Raw genomic sequence first — 19,669 nt, 5'->3', positions numbered from 1 at the left:
CTCCCGAAAGTTACGGCATACTGTTGACCAGACGCTCAATCAATTGTTCAGCAACAGTACTACTAGTCAACTACTAGTACTGTTCGACCAGTACCGGCATAAAAATTTGATAAATAGCACTGTGAAGAAGCAACACTACAAACAACCTAGACATCCACAGAATACGAGGCTGCCATCATAGTCGCCAATCCCTGAAGAAGTCGTAATCCATCCGGACAAAGCTAATCATGTAGTCTGACACCGCCCCTCCTTCATCCTCTTCCTCTGCAACTTGGTCCATCTCGGAAACATCCAACATTTCCTTACCAGTAGGCTGTCCTTCTTCAGCATTATTTGGTAATCTGCCTTCGTTTAGAGGTGCATCAATTTCTCCCTCAGCACCAAAGTCAGCTTGATCAGCGCCTTCCATGACGACTTCTTCTCTCGCGGCTACAGCGGCAGCATGGACATCTTCTTTGTCCTCAAATTCAACCAGCGCCTTCGATAGAGCTCCTTGATCATCAAACAGGGATCGCCAGTCAAATTCGCCTTTTTGGATGACGAGATCATCCAACGAGCGCTTCTGGTTAGCCTTCAACAACATAGCCTCCTCAACCGTATGCGCAGAGATAAATCGGTAGATGTGAACATCTCTTATTTGGCCGATGCGATGAGCACTGAGAAAAGGTTTGATCACTTATGAACGATGCAAGGATTGAGCAAGTATCTTACCGATCCTCGCACTGTTTGTCCATTTGAGGGTTGAAGTCGCTATCGTAGAAGATGACAGTGTCTGCTCCAGTAAGACTATTAGGGTGGTTAGCAATCAACAGACAAGGAAATCTACAGATACTTACTTGATACCTACTCCACCTGACCGAGAGGAAGAAATGAAGCAAAAAATCCTGGAGTCTGCATTAAACCGCTCAGTGATATATTGCCTGTCTTCGATTTTGGTGGCACCATCAAGACGAAGATAGAGATGACCATGAAAGTTGAGAAAATTTTCCAGGATATCCAAAATCCTTGTCATCTGTGTAAAGATGAGAACACGGTGTCCTTCCAGTTTCTTCTGTCGGAGAAGGCGACTAAGTTCCTGCAGTTTGCCACAATCATATTGGAGAAGGGATGGATCTGGGAACGCTATCTGCAGCTTGACGCTCGCGTGATGCAGGACACTATCAAAGCCAGATGGTTGACAAGATATAACGTGTTCGCATCCTGCCAGGGAAAAACGAGGTAGGTCCAAAGCAACCGCGGCTGGAGTGACGAAAGCGAACCTTTCGACCGCAGGTTGTAGCTCTTTAGCCCGGTCTACGTAAGTCTTGACGGCCGAATGAAGAGGTAAAACCGTGTCCATGACGTTATGACTGATGTCCGATGCAGAAAGAGGGAGGATTGGTCGATGACACTGCTTAGCAATAGTCAACAGCTCTTGGCTGTAGACCGGTAGCTGGGTACAGCGCAGACGATTGAGATAACCGATTTGTGCCCAGCGAGCTGCTTGTGCAACCCGCTGTTGGTATGCATGGTAAGCACGATATCCTTGAATTGTACGAGTGTCCTTTGGTGGCGGCTCCTCAGGCATGTCCGAGATGTGTGGGAATCGATGTGTCGCATCAAGGCGCCGCATTTCCAGAGCGGGAAGTAGAGGTACGTTTTGTTGGTTGATGAAACGCAGGCCAAGCAGATCAAGATTAACGCTGTCTTCATCACTTGCCCGAAGCAGCTCCCGCCGAACTAGTAGCTCCTTGATCTCGAAGTCTGCGGCGACAGAACGCGATATAGCGAAAGATGTCACGATTGGACGGACTTCAAAAAGATCCGGATGATTACAGACTTTGCGGAGCTGCATGAGAATATTTGCAATTTTCTGGTACACACCAGATTGCAAGGCGTCTCTGGTATGTGCACGATCCATGAACTCGTCGTAGAGAAATCGCTGCCGTTTTGATAAGGGGCACAGGACGAGATGTTCATACTTGCTGGGGAGCTCTTTCTCAACGTCACGTTTGAGGCGGCGGAGCAGATAGGGACGGAGAACTGTGTGGAGTTTGGTCACGCGTTGCATATTTTCGTCGTCCAACAGGGTACCCATTTCAATCGCTTTCTCCAAGGGATCTAAACATCAGAAGTAAGCAATGATCCATTACACCCGAAAACGCGAGCATGCATACTTGAAAACCATTCGCCAAACTCTTTTAGGTTGGCAAAGTTGGTACCAGACATTAGGAATTGTAAAAGTGCCCATAACTCGGTTAGATTGTTTTGTAGCGGGGTGCCAGTCAGGAGAAGACGCCGAAAGGAGCGGAACATTAAGAGAATATTCCATCGTTGTGACCTGAAATTTTTGATCATGTGTGCTTCGTCCAGTATCATGTAATACCAAGCTTTACGCTTGAATATGTGAGCATCGCGACTGGCGAGTGTGTATGAGGTTATGCAGACATTAAAGTGGTGCTTGTTGTACCACCCTTGGCGGAGCTCCTTGCGGCGTTTTGTCGATCCGTGATAACTCAGAGTTTTGAACCCAGGCAGAAACTTCTTGAATTCCATTTCCCAGTTGAGGAGGACACTTGTGGGGACAATCTAGATAGCTGGTCTGTAAACGCGAAGAGCAAGACGTGAATCACGTACAATGAGATGCGGACCCCATATTCCACGGTCACAAGCTAGATGGGCAAGGAGCGAAATTGTCTGTATAGTTTTCCTATTGAATAGTGAGCTAAAGCGTTAAACAAGGAGCCCAAAAGCATACCCCAATCCCATTTCATCAGCAAGTATGCCGTTTAAATTATTGACATGGAGGCTTGCGAGCCATTCCAAACCGGACTGCTGGTATGGACGGAGGACACCCCGTAATAATACGGGAACTTTCACCTTGTTTTCCGTGTCCCAATGGACCGGCGCAACAGCGTACGGTTTTAGATAGTCTGGTATGTTGTCCTCTTGTTGATGGACGTCCTCTGCTTCGTCAAGTAACTCGGATTCATTGACTTCCATACCAAAGGCAGGGGATGAGGGCCGAGAAGATGATGTTTCGACCGCTGGGAAGCCCGCATAATCGTCTTTGGTCTCGACTTCAGTACTTTGGCCCATATCAATGTCGTCAGCACCTGGAGCCAACGTGTCCGAAGCAGATTCAGTGGCTGTTATCTTCATCCCCTTGTTGCCATCAAAATTCGACTCAGGTTCCTCTTCATGACCAGCAACAGTGCTGGCTGGTGAAGGTGCCTCGTTGAAACTCTCGAAATGGGGAGACCTGTAGTCTTCGGTCGTCTGCTCGTGAAAAACGGAGTCGGAGTCGGTAGGAGTCTCCCGGGACATCAGAAGGTTGAACTTAGGGTGAGGCAAGGGTGACTCTATGGCCATAACAGACAAGGCAGCCTCCGACTCTTCTTCATCATTCATCTCGGCATCCAATAGATTGGCACCAGCTTGGGAGGTGGCACTCAAAGTATCATCAACTCCAAGCCGAGGGAGTGATGGCCCCAGTAATGCCGACACACCGGTTCCGCCCTCATCATCACCATCCTCTTCTTCATCTTTAGTGCTTTCTTCCTCAGCGTCCTCTGTATCTCGGTCACTCGCCTGCGACGAAAATTGCCCCTCCACACCATCCACACCTTCCTCATCCACTCCAGACTCCGAATTTTCCGAGCTTTCAGGGCCGTACCCCGGTTCCAGGAAGTGACCGGAAACACTACTGGATCTACTGCGAGACATATCACCTCTAGCAAGTTCTGCTTGCTGAGTTTCCAATATATGACCAGACCGATCGAGGATAGCATCTAGATGCTCGTGACCACGGCGCCTTTCCTCAGCCTCCGCGCGCAGTCGATGTTGTTCACGAATGTGCTATGTCGAGGAAATTTGAAAATTAAAGCAATATCCTCGAAATAAGAATGTAGTGCGTACGAATACAGCCTTTTTCCATTCACTGGTGACCACCTTAATAGTTGCCTTCGCCAAGGCACGAAGTCTTCTCTCTTCGTGCATTTTTGCCTTGTCCTCCCGTTGTGCCCGTTGATCCCAATACGCCTTAATGCGGCTCGATATCTGCGAAGCTATCACTCGACCTTTCACCTGCTCTCGTCGGGAGCGTTGGGTAATTCCTTCTAGGATTACATCCCAAGTGTCGCGATGTTGCTTTGGTTCGTGGAAAATCACGCCACCTCTTGTTTTGGACATCTCATTGAAGGTCGCGTTGTCAATGATGAGCCGACCCTGTTTCCGGAAGCTCTCCATCTTGTCCAGTAGTGCAGCCTTCTTCTGGGCCATGATATTTAGATCGTCCTCGCGTAAGTCCGAGTCATAGATACAAACATATGAGTTCAAAAAGCTAGAAAGCGAGGAATGGAATCGAGGTCGAGGAGCTTGCTGGCGGGGATTAGAGTACAACGGAGGTGGTGGTCGCACTATGAGCTTCACGCGTCTGATATTAAATTGTGATTGTGGCGGTTCTTCACTGGGAATTTGAGAAAGTGCTGGTGGTTCTTGTATCGTAGTTGGAGGATGTCGCTGAAAGATGTTTGAGCGAGGAAACTGTAAAGAGGTAATCAGCACTCACTAAAGACTTGCGACGAGCAGAAATCTGGACAGGATCCAACGACATATCATCTGGCCCAGCTGACTTGTGCCCTAAGACTTTGGGAATCTCCGCCATTTCCAATGCGAGTCCCTCCTGAAATTTCCGCTTCTTTTTTGCAGAGGGCGAAACAGCGGATGAATCTGTTGGGGAAGCAACAGCAATATTCCTCTTCTTGCCACGCACAAGTCCCACGGAAATAGAAGCCTCGGCGTCCACAGGCAAAATCGGAGCCAAAGCTCGAAGTTTGGGAGGCTGAGATATAGATTTCTCTCTCCCAGGCTTATTCGGCGTAACCAAATCAATAGGCGCGGCACCATTGACTTGATCAACCGCCTTCTGTTTCCCTTTTGATTTAGCGGAGAGGGGTAATTCTGGTTCGGTGTGCAATCGAGAAGTCGTGGAAGGTAGAAGTGGTGTAGTGAGGTTTTGAACGCGCTCGACATGAGCCCTCCTTGTAGCACGCGATGGACCTGCCGATGTAGAGGCTTTCTTAAGCAGGTCATAGTCCGACTTATACTGTGAAGACAAGATAGGTCGTTCCGTAAGTGTCACGATCTTAGTTTCCTTCTTACCCACCTCCTGAAACACGATCGAATTGTCCTGCTTTGCAATCTAGGAACCAATAAGTGCCAAAAAAAAGTGCGGGTTCAGAAGAGCTTACAGTTGGGTCATATTCAATGAGAGTCACGAACTTCTCCAAGTGAAAAACCTCCCGCACCTAATCCGAATATGAAACAATGAACTCCCCTGGTGGCGGACAAACTCACCATCGTGTCATGTTTGTCCATAATTTGATTCAAGTCAGCCTGTCTTTCAAGTAGCATTCTGGTCCTTTCAACAGCAACATCCTCCTGTGACACTGACTGCGCGTCCTTGGTTACCCCATTTCGTCTGCCACGACCCGCCCTTTTCCCGTTCCCCGAGCCACCCTTGACACCTTTCTCGCTCTTCTTCGACATTGCTGACCATTTTGTATGTTTTGTCGGCATGTTTTGCAGCCATAAACGAATATACCCCGCTAGCACCTAACCTTAGCGCCCGCACAAGTCGATCTCCTCAAATTCTTAACGGTTTGACGAGCTTCTTGGACCTCTGGGCAAGTGGAAAAGAATGGGGGCCCACTGGTGAAAAATTATGAGACTAGATTCTGAACTAGCTGGTTGTTCGAGGTTCCGGGGAAACGGCAGTCCATTTTTCGACATGATGTTGATGTTTGTTCCGAACAAATAGGAATGCGAGGATGGATGATACTTGACCACGTTTGCGCGGCGGGTGCAAAACCAAAAATCACACGCGAGATGATGTTGCTAACTTTCGGATTAAAAGAAGAAACAAACAAGAGGTTCTACTGAGAACAACCTGCCATGGCTGGTATACAATGTACAATGCACAGGGGGTGTCGGCGTGTCTGGGTATTACAACAACAAATGCAGGTAATGGATGGTGTCAACGTTCCAAACAAGAATAATGTAGTGATAACTGAATCGAAGTCCCTTCTAAAGGCTGGTATACTCGAAATTAGGGAAATCCTGTCCCCATTTGTCGTCAGCTGGAAGTCCGTATAGTGAAGCAGCGTTGTCTTCGGGATATTGTTCAAAACTGCACCAAATTGAGCCTCAAAGCTTGAAATTAGAGAGTTATGAGACTTACGCGCTCGCATCTCCTTCTCCTGAAATTTTAGGCAGGTAAGGGGCAGTAATCTCTCTATTTCGCAACTTGTCCCAGTCGACTTCACGGAACCATGGATGTGCGAAGACATCACCTGCCCCATGCCGCAAGTTTCCATATCGTTTGGAGGGCTCCCCCTCCATCAGTTTTCGAATGATATCTGTAGCATTTTCGTGAAATGATGGCCAGCGAATGAAGGCTGGACCACGAGTGATCTTTTCGTAAAGTACAACAGGATTATGATCGGGTTGGTGATAAGGAGGAAGTCCAGAAAGCATCTCAAAGATCAACACGCCTAGGGCGTACCAGTCAACACTCTTGTTGTACCGTTGTTGTCCTATGATCTGTTGAGGCAATATAAAGTCGAACTTGAAAATTGGAAAATGACTACGGGCGCTCACTTCAGGTGCAAGATAATCAGGTGTACCGCATAGTGTCCACGTCACTGATGAACATAGCTTTGAGAATCCAAAGTCTGCTATTTTAATGTGACCGTCATGGTTGAGAAGAATGTTCTCTGGCTTGAGGTCGCGATATATTATGTCGAGGGAATGCAGGTGATTTAAAGCAAGTGCGACCTCTGCGGCGTAAAACTTAGCTACGGGATCCGGGAAACGCTTCCAGGAAGGTATCAGAATATTTTAAAGAAGATGTTGGAAAAGACTCACATTCGACCGCCGTAGCAGGGTAAAAAGTTCACCACCAGGTACGAAGTCCATTACCATGAATAAGTTGGAAGCGTCCTGAAACGCGCCCCAAAGATTGATGATGAAGGGGTGTTGAACTGCTTCAAGCATCATCTTCTCATTGTTGGTATGTTCAACCTGTTTCGTCCGAACAATCTTTTCTTTGTTCAACACTTTGATGGCGTAAAAGCGGAGATTGTGTTTGCTCCTAACTGAGAAACCAAATGAGATGATGGTATGATGAATAACTCCAAGGACATACCTAAATGTACTCTGCCAAAGGAACCCGTCCCAAGGGTCCGTTGTATTATGAAATCGGAGAGCCGGTAAGATGCTTTTGGCCTCGACACGCGCGGTAGTGGAAACATCTTTGCTTCGACGTTATTTTCCTGGGTCCATTCGCTGGACGATGTTCGCTGCGTTGATATCGAGCCACGATGACAGTCTGCAACAACAGATATCGAATGAGACATTGAAGAGTAAGGCAAGTTTGCAAGTTCTGGTTGACTAGACTGCTCCTGAGACTGGCCAAATTGCCCAATCTTATCAGCCATTCGTTTGATCATGCGGCAGAGTAGTAGAATATAGAAAGAGGAGACCGAACACAGACTATGACACAGAGGACTGAAAGAAAAAAAAATGATGAGAACTCTGGTCAATCAAAGTCCACATGTCAGCGAGCGCTCTCGAGCATGACCCAGATTGTATTGTTCTTACCAAACAAGTCGCAAACAAAAGCGAATGAGTACAACGACTCCTTGTTCAACGATCTCCTGAACGACCACTGTCGTACACATGCTCTGTCGGCCCTGTTCTCAACGTAAAAGTTCATCTTGATCCACAGCTTGTCACACTTACACTTACCACACTGTTCAATGATTGGGTCAGGGCTTGATCAGGTATGACTACATGTACCTAAGATGTTATCCGAGTCTGTAACAACTAACTGCATCTTATGAAACCAATGTTGACACCATCAAGAGCGCCTCAGTACGTCAGGTGTTCAGTATGTCAACAAACGCAACCATGCAAACGGTATCACGATATATGTACACTGGACGGGGCAATTTTAATGGCAAAATGTCAGCAACACTGCAATGATCCAGGAAGGCTTAGTGTCGCATTTGGCACATACGCACTAATCAATGAACCGCTCAATCCTTGGTATTTCAGCCATGGCCATTGTGTGACGACGAGCTTCCCCGGGTCACGCGGTCTGTATACCCACCTCAAACATATGTGTATAAGGCCACAGTCACGATCTCTACATTCACGTCAACCGGAACTCGGATAGTCAGCAGTGAACGCCCCGCACTGAGGTGTTATTTAACTCAAGCCTCTGCCAGTGAGCTTGTCATACCTCATTGTATGAATCACTGAGTTCCAAACAATGATAATAGCAATGCATCGTAAAGACGGGGAAAAAAACACAAACTTTACACACTAGCCTTACTAGATATCGAGAGATACCAAATCTAAAGTAGCGAGGCACTATGAAAAATACAGTCCCTAGTATTTAGAACCGTCACGGATGACTCGATGACTCTCCAAGCCCTCATCAAATTCGGAATTACTACTAGGTCGCGCAACTCGCAGCAGTGGGAGGCACAATAAGAGTCGCAACTCAAATCATGCCTGTGAAGGGGGGTGGAATTCTACTTGGGCGATTGAGCATATGTTTCAGCTGGTCAGGTGTACATAGTACCTTGGCAATACCTTTAGGGGGGATCTGAAGATGATCCCAATCACATAAAAAATGTAATAAAGTTGTTTCCAATGCTGCTAGCGTAGGTAGTACCTTCAGTATCTAGGAACTTGACCAAACTCCATAAATCGAAAAACTCCAGAAAATGATCATACTTTGGTCCCCTCGCCAGAACTCCCCGACCTTTTCGTAACATCAGTGATGGTAAGTGAGAGTGCATTCAACGCCCTCATGCCTCGACACCTTAATCGTCGCAAATTGCGTCTTGCAACATGAGCATGAGGTGTTATGTCAGATCAATGTTGTGCAACTTTATTTTTATCTTAATAGTACCCACAAACCATCAGTTCACCTTAAGAGCGATCACCTTTAGCTTCGAGGCAACAAACTAGAAAATACAAACTCAAGTCAAAATCAAGTGTCCATATCGTGTAGGTATATAGTTTCAAATATTGAAGTCCTTGGCAAAGGGTTTTACGTGGCCATGATTGAATGCTACACGCAAAGTTGTCAAAAATACTTTAATCAAGAAGGAGGGAAGACACACGGTATTGATCATATGCCAATATGCACGAACACTATGCGCTGGTCCAAAGGTATGTCTTTGTCAGAACCTAGAGAATAGACCGCTCGGTGCAGCGCCCGGGCAGCTCGTTTGGAGTTCATCGTGCGATCCCCACAAAAGTTTTCGTAGAATGCCTTGACTAAGCGTTCCACGGTATTATCATTGACCTTCCATAATGTCCCAATGACGCTCTTGACCCCTGCAAACTGCAGGCCAGCCGCTAGGTGTATCACTTCATCAGGAGTATTATGGTCACCAACTGCGGTTTCGCAGGCAGAAAGAAATATAAATTGATGCTGAGACAGATCTGTTTGTGTGATGTCGAGGAGTGAAAGCGGCTCGTCGCGCATAAGAAAGGCCGATTTGAAGGGTTCGGCAATGTTCTGTGTCCCGTGACACGCAAGATGAAGCCAAGTATTGTCTCGCAATGCGCACAGTGCTCTCGATTTCGTGGCATCCATACTGGTTATCTTGGAGAACGAAACAGTTGGGTGAGGGGGCAAAAGGCTCCGCACCAATTCCAGTTCAGGCTCCACAGCATCCAAAGTGAATGAGGCGCCGGCTGGGCGATTCTGACCAATGGCAACGAAGGGCACCGACGGGGACCTTTCATGACTTCTGCGAGCCTTGATCAGCGCAGTGAGCGATGGCGTGTATGAAGAGATGTAGAGATGTGAAAGGAACTGTCCCTGTTTCCTGTACTCGCCTGCAGCATGCAACGGCAAGAAATTGAAGACAGATGTTGGGCACCACCATATTCGAGAACCTCGTGGTGCAATTCCGTCCAGATTCTCGACCACCGGGCGGACAACGTCATCCCACAACTCCATCAAGACTTTTTTGAGCGCTGGACTATCTGTGCGGTGGAGTTTGTCCACCAATATCTGAAGCTTCTCAACACTGGTAGATAGTTGAATGCTGATCGGAGTTTGCTTATATGGGATGATAATGGCATAGCAAGATGACTTGCTTCCAATGAGCACGATGATAGGCCCTTCACGAGCTGCTTCTTGAAGATCGGAGAATAAAGGGGGGAGGAGGAAGCGAGAGAAGCCCTCGATGTTCCGGATCTCTTCTACAGCACTATTCCACTCCTTCACTAGACGTCTGTATCGGGTTTCTTCAGCGTCTACGTTGACTCTTGAGGTTGCGTCTGAATGACTCGCAGGAGGTTGATCGAGGAGGGAGCTAAGGTCTCTAAATCTCTTCAAGAGGGCCGCTGCATGATCACCGCGTGTCTGGAGACCGTCAAGAGACATGCGGAGTCGTGTTATCTGGGTCCAGATGATAGTCCTGCCTTGCTCCAACAACTCGACAGCATGACACACGTCACCGCTACGAAGAGCACACGATGCAGCATCCACAGCAAGTGCCAATGGGAAGTCCTTCATGGCCCTATGACGAGAGGATAGCGAAGCTGTCCTGGACAGGTGAGCGTCCATGATTCTCATCCAAGTCTCATAAGCCTCCAATTGAGTATCATGTCTGTTTTGTTCAGCATAGCTAACCCAGCGGAAGCTTTTTTGTAGGCGGGATAGCAGGCCTCCAGAGACAACATTTGCTGCCGCCTTGAGGTGATGCATAGCAACATTGAAGCTGTCCGTATCTTCGCCTGCACCAATGTCATCAAGCCCTGAACGATGGTATGATAGATAGACATTAGCTAGCAATCCATGGACTGATATTCGATGAGGATCATGTTGCCTCAGGACAATCAATGCACAACAGAGGTTCTCTCGTGCCTCGTCGAGGTCTTCTCTGTTACCTCGGTGCTCAAAGCGGGAGATGAGTGATTTTGAGAGGTGACATAATGATTTGGATCGACTGGTGTGACCGACGGGTAACAAGGCCAGCGCTTCCGTGTGAAGTGCGATAGCCTGATCCAATTCTTCCTCGTTGCCTCGGTGCTCAAAGCGGGAGGAGAGTTCATTCGCGAGGTTATTTAGTGACATAGACCGACCGGTGTGACCGACGGGGCGCAAGGCCAGCGCTTCTGTGTAAAGTGCGATAGCCTGATCCAAGTCTTGGTCGTCGCCTCTGTGCTTAAAGCGGGAGGAGAGTTCAGCCGCGAGGTTATTTAATGATATGGACCGATCTATGTGACCGACGGGGCGCAAGGCTATCGCTTCCGTGTAAAGTGCGATAGCCTGATCCAAGTCTTCCTCGGTGCCTCTGTACTTAAAGCGGGAGGAGAGTTCAATCGCGAGGTTATTTAATGACATCGACCGATCTGTGTGACCGACGGGGCGCAAGGCCAGCGCTTCCGTGTGAAGTGCAATAGACTGATCCAAGTCTTCCTCGTTGCCTCGGTGCTCAAAGCGGGAGGAGAGTTCACTCGCAAGGTTATTTAATGATATGAACCGATCTGTGTGACCGACGGGGCTCAAGTCCAGCGCTTCCGTGTAAAGTGCGATAGCCTGATCCAAGTCTTCCTCGTTACCTCGGTGCTCAAAGCGGGAGGACAGTCGATTTGCGAGGTTATTTAGTGGCATGAACCGATCTGTGTGACCGACGGGGCGCAAGGCCAACGCTTCCGTGTGAAGTGCGATAGCCTGATCCAAGTCTTCCTCGTTGCCTCGGTGCTTGAAGCGGGAGGACAGTTCAGTCGCGAGGTTATTTAATGACATAGACCGATCTGTGTGACCGACGGGGCACAAGGCCAGCGCTTCCGTATGAAGTGCGATAGTCTGATCCAAGTCTTCGTCATTGCCTCGGTGCTTAAAACGGAAGGAGAGTTGACTCGCGAGGTTACTTAATGACATAGATCGACCAGTGTGACCAACGGGGCACAAGGCCAGCGCTTCCGTGTGAAGTGCGATAGCCTGGTCCAAGTCTTCATCGTTGCCTCCGTGCTGAAACCGGGAGGAGAGTTGATTCGCGAGGTTATTTAATGACATAAACCGATCTGTGTGACCGACGGGGCGCAAGGCCAGCGCTTCCGTGTGAAGTGCGATAGCCTGATCAAAGTCTTCGACATTGCCTCGGTGCTGAAAACGGGAGGAGAGTTGATTCGCGAGGTTATTTAATGACATAGATCGACCGGTGTGACCGACGGGGCTCAAGGCCAGCGCTTCCGTGTGAAGTGCGATAGCCTGATCCAAGTCTTCCTCGTTACCTCGGTGCTCAAAGCGGGAGGAGAGTTCATTCGCGAGGTTATTCAGTGACATAGACCGACCGGTGTGACCGACGGGGCACAAGGCCAGCGCTTCCGTGTGAAGTGCGATAGCCTGATCCAAGTCTTCGACATTGCCTCGGTGCTGAAAATGGGAGGAGAGTTGATTCGCGAGGTTACTTAATGACATAGATCGACCGGTGTGACCAACCGGGCACAAGGCCAGCGCTTCCGTGTGAAGTGCGATAGACTGATCCAAGTCTTCATCATTACCTCGGTGCTGAAAACGGGAAGAGAGTTGATTCGCGAGGTTGCTTAATGACAGGAATCGACCGGTGTGAGCAACCGGGCTCAAGGCCAGCGCTTCCGTGTGAAGTGCGATAGCCTCATCCAAGTCTTCGTCGTCGCCTCGTTGCTCAAAGCGGGAGGAGAGTTCAGTCGCAAGCTTATTTAATGATATGGACCGATCTGTGTGACCGACGGGGCGCAAGGTCAGCGCTTCCGTGTGAAGTGCGATAGCCTCATCCAAGTCTTCCTCGTTGCCTCTGCGGCCGAAGCGGACGGAGAGATCATTCGCAAGGTTATATAATAATGTGGACCGATCTGTGTGACCGACGGAGCACAAGGCCAGTGCTTCCGTATGAAATCCAATAGTCTGATCCAAGTCTTCATCGTTGCCTCGGTGCTCAAAGCGGGAGGAGAGTGCTTTCGCAAGATTATTTAATGACATGGACCGATCCGTGTGACCGACTGGGCACAAGGTCAGGGCTTCCGTGTGCAGTGCAATAGCCTGATCTAAGTCTTCGTCGTCGCCTCGGTACTCAAAGCGGGATGAGATTTCAAGTGCGAGGTTATTTAGTGGCATGAACCGATCTGTGTGACCGACGGGGCACAAGGCCAGCGCTTCCGTGTAAAGTGCGATAGCCTGATCCAAGTCTTCGTCATTGCCTCGGTGCTGAAAACGGGAGGAGAGTTGATTCGCGAGGTTATTTAATGACGTGGACCGATCTGTGTGACCGACGGGGCGCAATACCAGCGCTTCCGTGTGAAGTGCGATAGACTGATCCAAGTCTTCCTCGTTGCCTCGGTGGTGAAACTGGGAGGAGAGTTGATTCGCAAGGTTATTTAATGACATAGACCGATCTGTGTGACCGATGGGGCGCAAGGCCAGCGCTTCCATGTGAAGTGTGATAGACTGATCCAAATCTTCCTCGTTGCCTCGGTGCTGAAAACGGGAGGAGAGTTGACTCGCGAGGTCATTTAATGATGTGGGCCGATCTGTATGACCGACGGGGCTCAAGGCCAGTGCTTCTGTATGAAGTGCGATAGCCTGATCCAAGTCTTCCTCGTTGCCTCTGTGCTCAAAGCGGGAAGACAGTCGATTCGCGAGGCCATTTAATGACGTGGACCGATCCGTGTGACCGACTGGGCACAAGGTCAGCGCTTCCGTGTGCAGTGCAATAGCCTGATCTAAGTCTTCGTCGTCGCCTCGGTGCTTAAAGCGGAAGGAGAATTCAGTCGCGAGGTTATTTAATGACATGGACCGATCTGTGTGACCAACCGGGCGCAAGGATAGTGCTTCCTTGTGAAGTGCGATAGCCTGATCCAAGTCTTTGCTTTGGCCTCCACGCTCGAAGCGAGTTCGCAGCATAACAGCTAAATTGCTTAGCAGCTGTGCTCGACAAGCATGCCCGGTGTTGTAATATCCCAGTACATCAAAATGAAGGGATATTACTTCATCTAAGTCACGGGGTTTATCTCTCTGCAAACATCTCTCTACTCTATCAACAAGTTGATCCGGCGATAAAGGAAGCACAGATGCTGCCCGCTGCTCCTGCTCAAAATCATTTGCATCGATGTTTCCGGCAGAACGCAGAGCAGATGTTTCAATTGTAACTAGAGCTGCTCTGTAAATGTGGCTGTTGAAGTGGCAGACATTGAGGACGTCGCTCAGTAACTCTTTAGCTGTGTCGGCATCTGTTTGAAAGCCGTGTTTCGCGAAGCGAGAGAGCAGAGAAATGGCAAGATGGAGTTGAGTGGTAGGTCGATCTGGATGACCCGCGGGACGCAAATCAAGGGCAACTTGAAAAAGAGAGATAGGAATGTCGAGGTAGAGGTATATCCCATCAGCTTGGCAACTAGTAAACTTTGCGGTGGCTATATTGAATAGTGCTGCAGGGCGGTAGGGATGGTCCATGGGGCAGAGATTCAAGGCGCGTTCAAAATGGTTTACGGATTGGCCGAGATCCCCGCCGTTCTGCATCCTGCGATATTGTGCGAGAAGACGATGTCCGGCATCAGTCTCTAGTGCTAATGAATCCATATCGCGTGATGTAGGCTACATGTTACACGTCTCAGCATCAGAGTGTCCGACTGCATCGACCACTCACGGTAGCAAGGGGGCAGAGACCTGCGGCGTCGATTTGGTCAGGAAGCTGCTGCTCCACAGTCATAAAAAGTGAAGTACGAGAGGATACGACTTCCTCCTCCTTTGGCTCAAAGATTATGGCTGTGATACTCGTTAGTATTTGTTAGGTGCTTCTTTAATAGACAATACTGACGATGCGATTTTTCGCTGAGATCCAGTAGTTCACCAACGGAGGTCTCGAATGTGCGCAGGAGTTCTCCGTGACAGACCATGTGACCTGATTCAAATGAAGCATACACGCTGACCCGAACTTTAGAAGATGGCTCGCGCGGCCTAGAGTCTTTCTCAAAACTGCAGGACAGACGGGGTTAAGGATCACTCACAGAAGAATGTGCTCGTGCCATTCGACGAAAGCCTGATCTACGTGTACAAACTTATTGCTTGTCTGGTATTCAACACTGTCAGCCTTGATCACCGCGTGGAACCCAGCGGGGATCCGTCGGAGACCAAGGGTGACATCAGTTGCGCGAATGGCTTGGAAATTGTCAATATGTGCTAAACAGAGATCGATATTACATACTGGTAATGAGGACTTGTTGCACTTCACTCAGGTGTACCTCACCCGGATCCTGGGTATATCCTGGGTGGCTTGTCTCCTGACTAAACAATATGCATATTGTTATGTATTTAAATGATCAGAGCTGTATGTGCTTACTCATCCTTTTTTTGCCTAAAAATGCGAGATTAACTCGAGACATGTGCTGTACAACACAAGAACTTACGACCGAAGACGCTTTGAACTCTTCATCTTGTTGTTTGACGACTTACGTTTACGCTTTGTCCCTTCCAAGGGCTCGACACCGGAAGCAGATTTCTCTCCTGGAGGAGTAGGAGATGGTTTGCGCGATGACGCTGAAGAAAGTTCAGAATCAGAGTCTGATTCTGACGAGTTTGAAGACTCGAAGGTGACACGTCGACGACGGGCCATAATGATGGCTGAGGGATGGATCTAAACTAACACTTGAGAATAAGACGTGTGCTGGGGGTCAGGAAACACTGTAATACCTGTGACTTTTTGAAGGATTATAAAGGGGGGAACCAAGGATGCATACAGCAATGAGTTCAGGGACAGCATAGAAGCGACTCGCAAAATACCGAGCTACCCCAGGCCATAGCCTCATTGACAGTGTGCGTGAGATTTGTACACTGGGAGCGCTCAGATGCACATTCTAGGGTTGAGATATCGATTAAAATAGCCAACACGATATACTAGCTGTAGAGAAAATGCAGACATAATGCATAACACATATTGAAGACTTGAATGTCGTGCGAAATGTTAAGATAATACTTGTAGAGGGTTGTCGTACGATAAGATAGATTTCACTTTTAACTTAGTGGGTTGTTCTGACTGACACGCATTACATGTTTCAAACTCGCTGTGCTCCCGGATATGGTCGTTTTCTTGGCAAGTCAAGCTCTCAAACGCCGTTTCCCGGTACCAGTATGATCCCGGGTCGGTTCGCAATCGGTAACTAATATTATAGTCGTTCAGTGTCTCACCTAAACACCCGCGTTTTTTTGCTTTTCGTTTTGCTACAGTACCAAGTCTGTCGCGGTCTACAGTTTGTTCTCTGGAAGGCTTCCGTACGATTGGCACTGGGATATATCTCCGGGATAGTCACGAACAATGTCAGGATACTAAATGTCCAAAGTGAGTCGGACTCCGTTATTGAATAAGATAGCTGATGTATATTTGTAGCGTCATTTTGATATTCGGATGGCGTAAATTCCCGAGTTTGCCTTCTTGTACTTCATGTCTAATGAGTATTGTCCACAGTGGGAGCACATCCTAGGCACTTGCGGAATTATATCAGTGCATATGCCAAACTGTACCCAAAAGCATCTCAGATCGTTGTTCAGTGCAATGCCGACTTGCTCTGGACTACAACCAGTACTAGGGTGAGCGCCTCACAATGATAATTGTTCACTGTTGTCTTGTGGCCTTACAATCGAAAGTCTCGGAAGCTCAAGCCTGTCATCGATGCCTTAGAAGCCCTGCATTGCTTACCATCTTCTCCTGCCCCACGGCCTGCGCGAATACTTACTCACGTGTTTTCCAATGGTGATTTCTCCCCGGTTGAACTTGGAAAATGCTTAACTCCGTACGGCAACACCAGGAGGTTCCCTGCAAATGACACTTCTTGGACATATGCTGCAGCAGAAATATGGTTCCGCACCAGTTCTAGAGTCATCTGCGAGCGCATTGATTCTTGACTCGTGCCCCGCAGCAGGTGACCTTAAATCAGTCAAACGCGTTGTCAGAACTGTCATCCAGAACCCAATCGCCAGGCACATCGTACTCGCAATCGTACACGCAGTATACTCTGTCCGCTTCGGGCTCTCTTTGTTGTTCGGCAAGCAAATGATTATGCTGGAAAAACTCCAAATCGAAATGTGGAATCCCTCAATCCTATCGTGGATGGGTCTCCACACACCCCGCCTCTACCTTTTTTCGCGCAGAGATGAACTGATTTCGTGGCAAGAGGTCTCACGACATGCAGAGATTGCGAAGGAGCACGGAATGGATGTGCGTTGCGAGCTGTTTGAAGAGAGCGCGCATGTAGCGCACGCCCGAGTCGAGCCAGAGAGGTATTGGTCTTCAGTTCAGGAGGTTTGGAGTGTCGCAACCAAGGGGAAAAACAAGGATTAGGAGACATATATCCTTGTTCGATTATACGTCTTCAGAACGTGAACAGTCATCATGTTGTCCATCTAGAGTAGAGTTGTGCCGCGTCCTGTTAACCTACTTACAGCTACTTCTAGTACTGTCCGCCCCGGGAAACGTTGGGGGCGGCTGAGGCAAAGTTGAATGCCTGTAATTAAAGAGAATGTATATCCCTGGAAATTGTACAATTGTGAGTAAGTTGGAAACACACACATCATGCCGAGACTGCGACGGAGCGCGGAATGGATGTGCGTTGCAAGTTTGTTTGAAGAGAGCACGCATGCGGCACACGCCAGATCTGAGGTTTTGGTCTTCAGTGCTTGTCACAGCCAAAGAGAAAAGCGAGGATATGGATATAGTCACATCCTTGTTTATACTATCAGCGTGTTAGCCGCATCTGACTTGGTCAGTGACGCTCCTACTAGTACACATCATCAGGGCGGCCTCAGTGAGACCTAGACCGTATCACCACCAGTGCTTCATTATTATACTATCAATATGATACTAGTGTGCTGAACCAAACAGATTCACATGCTACTCCGTATGTCATATTGACATAAATGACAAGGACAGCAAAATGGTTGCACGAGGCATGCGAGCACTCAGTAGAGATAATGATACAAGTGGTTCCAATGGATTCAATCAGGATGATACATTCATGTTGCTTTGCGCAAACCTGATGGCATATCACTTCAACAACTTGAAAGTCAGTAAATCATCAACTCACCAGGCTCCCAACCCAAATGTTGCAACTTTCCGCTCTCAACATCGTGAATAAACTGCGTCATTATCTTTTCGTACGGCTTGAACATATCATTGAACTCTGCATGTGTAGAGGGCTTGCGTGTTGAGCCTGGACGATGTGATGTTATGCTATCATTTATGTCTTTTGCCAATTGCTTTGCTGGAGATAATATCGTTGCAGGAACACCACGCAGCTAAAAATATGTTTAGTTACAGAATGTGCTATGGCTGCTGTAAGTAGTACTCACAGGTGGGGGACCATTTAAAGAAGGCCTTCGCGTAAAAGGCGGGTGGAGTTCATCAAGGACGTCTGAACCCACCGTCGCATGCTGCGGCGAGCTCGTGTGTGATACAGATGTTGCGGGAGTGGGCCATAAAGGACTGGTGGGGGGAGGTTCATCCTTTGTTGCAATCAATGGTAATGACATGCCGCGAGCATGAGCAGGTGATAGTGACCTTGCAGGTGTAGGAAGATGAGGAAGTGGTGCGGTGGGCGATACACTCATAGACTGTTCCGACGTCCCTCGCAGTGTCGGTGGCGCGGCCTTTGCTTGATGATATGAGACCCACTTGTTTACTTGCTCGGGTTCTGCCTTGATGCATACAGACCAGATGTCCACCATTTCTTTCTTGGGGAACGGATTGTTTCGCATCAACGGCCTTAGTACATCGAGTTGCTCTGACGTGAAATCCGGAAACACTGGTCGGCAAGATCATGGTGTAAATCAAGATGCATACATGGGGGTGTTCGGGAGCAAGAACACGCACGGATATTGTCGTCATCTTGCGTTGATTTCTTCCTCACGGAAGCGCGGTAGCGTGCAAACCACGAGTTTATATGTTTGGCATCGGTCTGTCCACATCCGTGCAAGCGTCGCACCTGGTCAAGCAAGTGTTGTCTTTGGTATGAATCAGGATGCAATGAGACATGCTCGGCGAAATCTGGATAGAAAGGGTCAGCGCGCCTATAGAGTCTAGTATTGGGTCTAACATGCCACTGTGCCTCAGCAGAGGCACAACTGGGCAAACCATTTTTCTTTGTGTGAATGGATGGAGGATGACAGACCTTTTAGGAGCTTTCTAGCATCTGAGCTCAATCGTTGGCGTTTAGCACCTGTTGCTGATGTCTCGGCGTGTTGAGAATCTCCCTCCATGACGTTTGAATAGAAGGGGGAGGAAAGAAAAGAGGTTTCATGTAATTTGAATGGGGGTGCGGCGACTGTTGTATAAGTAGCAGTGTGAGCCACTCTTTGTGGATCCTTAGGTAAAATCAACCCATAGGTCCGTATTTTTTAAACACAAAAATAACGCAATTTTCTTTAACCTTTCTTTTCAAAATCTACCATATGGATAACCATGCCGTGACGTCGGGGAGCAGATCCGACCCCGTTTTCTTGGATGTCACTCCGAGATAACCAAGTTTGATCGAGGCAGACTGTATGGCTAATAACTCAAGAGTCACTCTACATGCTTTTGCATCAAGGCGAGCCATGAAGCAAACACCTTCATCGTGCATGTTTTGCTTG

The 19,669-nt window shown here is 48.3% G+C and overlaps 5 protein-coding genes across 5 annotated transcripts; 1 reads left to right on the top strand and 4 right to left on the bottom strand.

Annotated features, from left to right (window-relative positions):
• Positions 1–4: 4 nt before the first annotated feature.
• Positions 5–5,868, bottom strand: EDB93DRAFT_1118706 (SNF2 family N-terminal domain-containing protein). The gene is made up of 10 exons (XM_041448426.1): positions 5,338–5,868; positions 5,232–5,288; positions 4,550–5,182; positions 3,898–4,500; positions 2,738–3,837; positions 2,617–2,689; positions 2,157–2,568; positions 837–2,100; positions 712–786; positions 5–656 (listed from the first exon to the last, which is right to left on the bottom strand). The coding sequence occupies exons 1-10, from the start codon at positions 5,557–5,559 to the stop codon at positions 176–178; spliced, it is 4,920 nt and encodes a 1,639-aa protein (XP_041312911.1). The 5' UTR covers positions 5,560–5,868; the 3' UTR covers positions 5–175.
• Position 5,869: 1 nt separating this feature from the next.
• On the bottom strand, positions 5,870–7,601 carry EDB93DRAFT_1118704 (kinase-like domain-containing protein). Its single transcript, XM_041448425.1, has 5 exons — positions 7,187–7,601; positions 6,907–7,136; positions 6,640–6,855; positions 6,221–6,582; positions 5,870–6,169 (listed from the first exon to the last, which is right to left on the bottom strand). Exons 1-5 carry the CDS (start codon positions 7,488–7,490, stop codon positions 6,067–6,069), a joined length of 1,215 nt encoding a protein of 404 aa, XP_041312910.1. The 5' UTR covers positions 7,491–7,601; the 3' UTR covers positions 5,870–6,066.
• A 1,100-nt stretch (positions 7,602–8,701) lies between these two features.
• EDB93DRAFT_450118 (CHAT domain-containing protein) lies at positions 8,702–15,878 on the bottom strand. The gene is made up of 9 exons (XM_041456414.1): positions 15,830–15,878; positions 15,740–15,745; positions 15,457–15,688; positions 15,390–15,404; positions 15,255–15,334; positions 15,058–15,208; positions 14,868–15,007; positions 14,697–14,815; positions 8,702–14,644 (listed from the first exon to the last, which is right to left on the bottom strand). The coding sequence occupies exons 3-9, from the start codon at positions 15,660–15,662 to the stop codon at positions 9,185–9,187; spliced, it is 6,171 nt and encodes a 2,056-aa protein (XP_041312909.1). The 5' UTR covers positions 15,663–15,688; positions 15,740–15,745; positions 15,830–15,878; the 3' UTR covers positions 8,702–9,184.
• Positions 15,879–16,063: 185 nt separating this feature from the next.
• EDB93DRAFT_1118668 (uncharacterized protein) lies at positions 16,064–17,613 on the top strand. Its single transcript, XM_041448424.1, has 6 exons — positions 16,064–16,202; positions 16,274–16,385; positions 16,434–16,456; positions 16,512–16,633; positions 16,691–16,796; positions 16,852–17,613. The coding sequence occupies exons 1-6, from the start codon at positions 16,097–16,099 to the stop codon at positions 17,382–17,384; spliced, it is 1,002 nt and encodes a 333-aa protein (XP_041312908.1). The 5' UTR covers positions 16,064–16,096; the 3' UTR covers positions 17,385–17,613.
• On the bottom strand, positions 17,614–19,433 carry EDB93DRAFT_1118655 (uncharacterized protein). The gene is made up of 4 exons (XM_041448423.1): positions 19,210–19,433; positions 18,912–19,085; positions 18,392–18,843; positions 17,614–18,337 (listed from the first exon to the last, which is right to left on the bottom strand). The coding sequence occupies exons 1-4, from the start codon at positions 19,295–19,297 to the stop codon at positions 18,107–18,109; spliced, it is 945 nt and encodes a 314-aa protein (XP_041312907.1). The 5' UTR covers positions 19,298–19,433; the 3' UTR covers positions 17,614–18,106.
• Between the last annotated feature and the right edge of the window lie 236 nt (positions 19,434–19,669).

The sequence above is a fragment of the Suillus bovinus genome (genome assembly GCF_016758785.1).
Source record: "Suillus bovinus strain UH-Sbo-P2 chromosome Unknown EDB93scaffold_3, whole genome shotgun sequence".
NCBI lineage: Eukaryota > Fungi > Basidiomycota > Agaricomycetes > Boletales > Suillaceae > Suillus > Suillus bovinus.
The sequence above is the reverse complement of the archived record's forward strand: the minus strand, read 5'-3'. Positions and strand labels throughout refer to the sequence as shown.

Coding starts and splice junctions, on each gene's coding strand:
- EDB93DRAFT_1118706 (XM_041448426.1), bottom strand. CDS start 5,559: ATGCCGACAAAACATACAAAATGGTCAGCAATGTCGAAGAAGAGCGAG. Junction 3,838..3,897: donor AATGGAAAAAGGCTGTATTC/GTACGCACTACA, acceptor TCCTCGACATAG/CACATTCGTGAACAACATCG. Junction 2,101..2,156: donor GTTTGGCGAATGGTTTTCAA/GTATGCATGCTC, acceptor TCTGATGTTTAG/ATCCCTTGGAGAAAGCGATT.
- EDB93DRAFT_1118704 (XM_041448425.1), bottom strand. CDS start 7,490: ATGATCAAACGAATGGCTGATAAGATTGGGCAATTTGGCCAGTCTCAG. Junction 7,137..7,186: donor CTTTGGCAGAGTACATTTAG/GTATGTCCTTGG, acceptor TTGGTTTCTCAG/TTAGGAGCAAACACAATCTC. Junction 6,856..6,906: donor CCCTGCTACGGCGGTCGAAT/GTGAGTCTTTTC, acceptor CCTTCCTGGAAG/CGTTTCCCGGATCCCGTAGC.
- EDB93DRAFT_450118 (XM_041456414.1), bottom strand. CDS start 15,662: ATGGCCCGTCGTCGACGTGTCACCTTCGAGTCTTCAAACTCGTCAGAA. Junction 15,008..15,057: donor TGGCACGAGCACATTCTTCT/GTGAGTGATCCT, acceptor GAAAGACTCTAG/GCCGCGCGAGCCATCTTCTA. Junction 14,816..14,867: donor TCTCAGCGAAAAATCGCATC/GTCAGTATTGTC, acceptor CGAGTATCACAG/CCATAATCTTTGAGCCAAAG.
- EDB93DRAFT_1118668 (XM_041448424.1), top strand. CDS start 16,097: ATGTTTCAAACTCGCTGTGCTCCCGGATATGGTCGTTTTCTTGGCAAG. Junction 16,386..16,433: donor CAGGATACTAAATGTCCAAA/GTGAGTCGGACT, acceptor GTATATTTGTAG/CGTCATTTTGATATTCGGAT. Junction 16,457..16,511: donor CATTTTGATATTCGGATGGC/GTAAATTCCCGA, acceptor TATTGTCCACAG/TGGGAGCACATCCTAGGCAC.
- EDB93DRAFT_1118655 (XM_041448423.1), bottom strand. CDS start 19,297: ATGGAGGGAGATTCTCAACACGCCGAGACATCAGCAACAGGTGCTAAA. Junction 19,086..19,209: donor TGCTAGAAAGCTCCTAAAAG/GTCTGTCATCCT, acceptor CTTTCTATCCAG/ATTTCGCCGAGCATGTCTCA. Junction 18,844..18,911: donor GCAAGATGACGACAATATCC/GTGCGTGTTCTT, acceptor CTTGCCGACCAG/TGTTTCCGGATTTCACGTCA.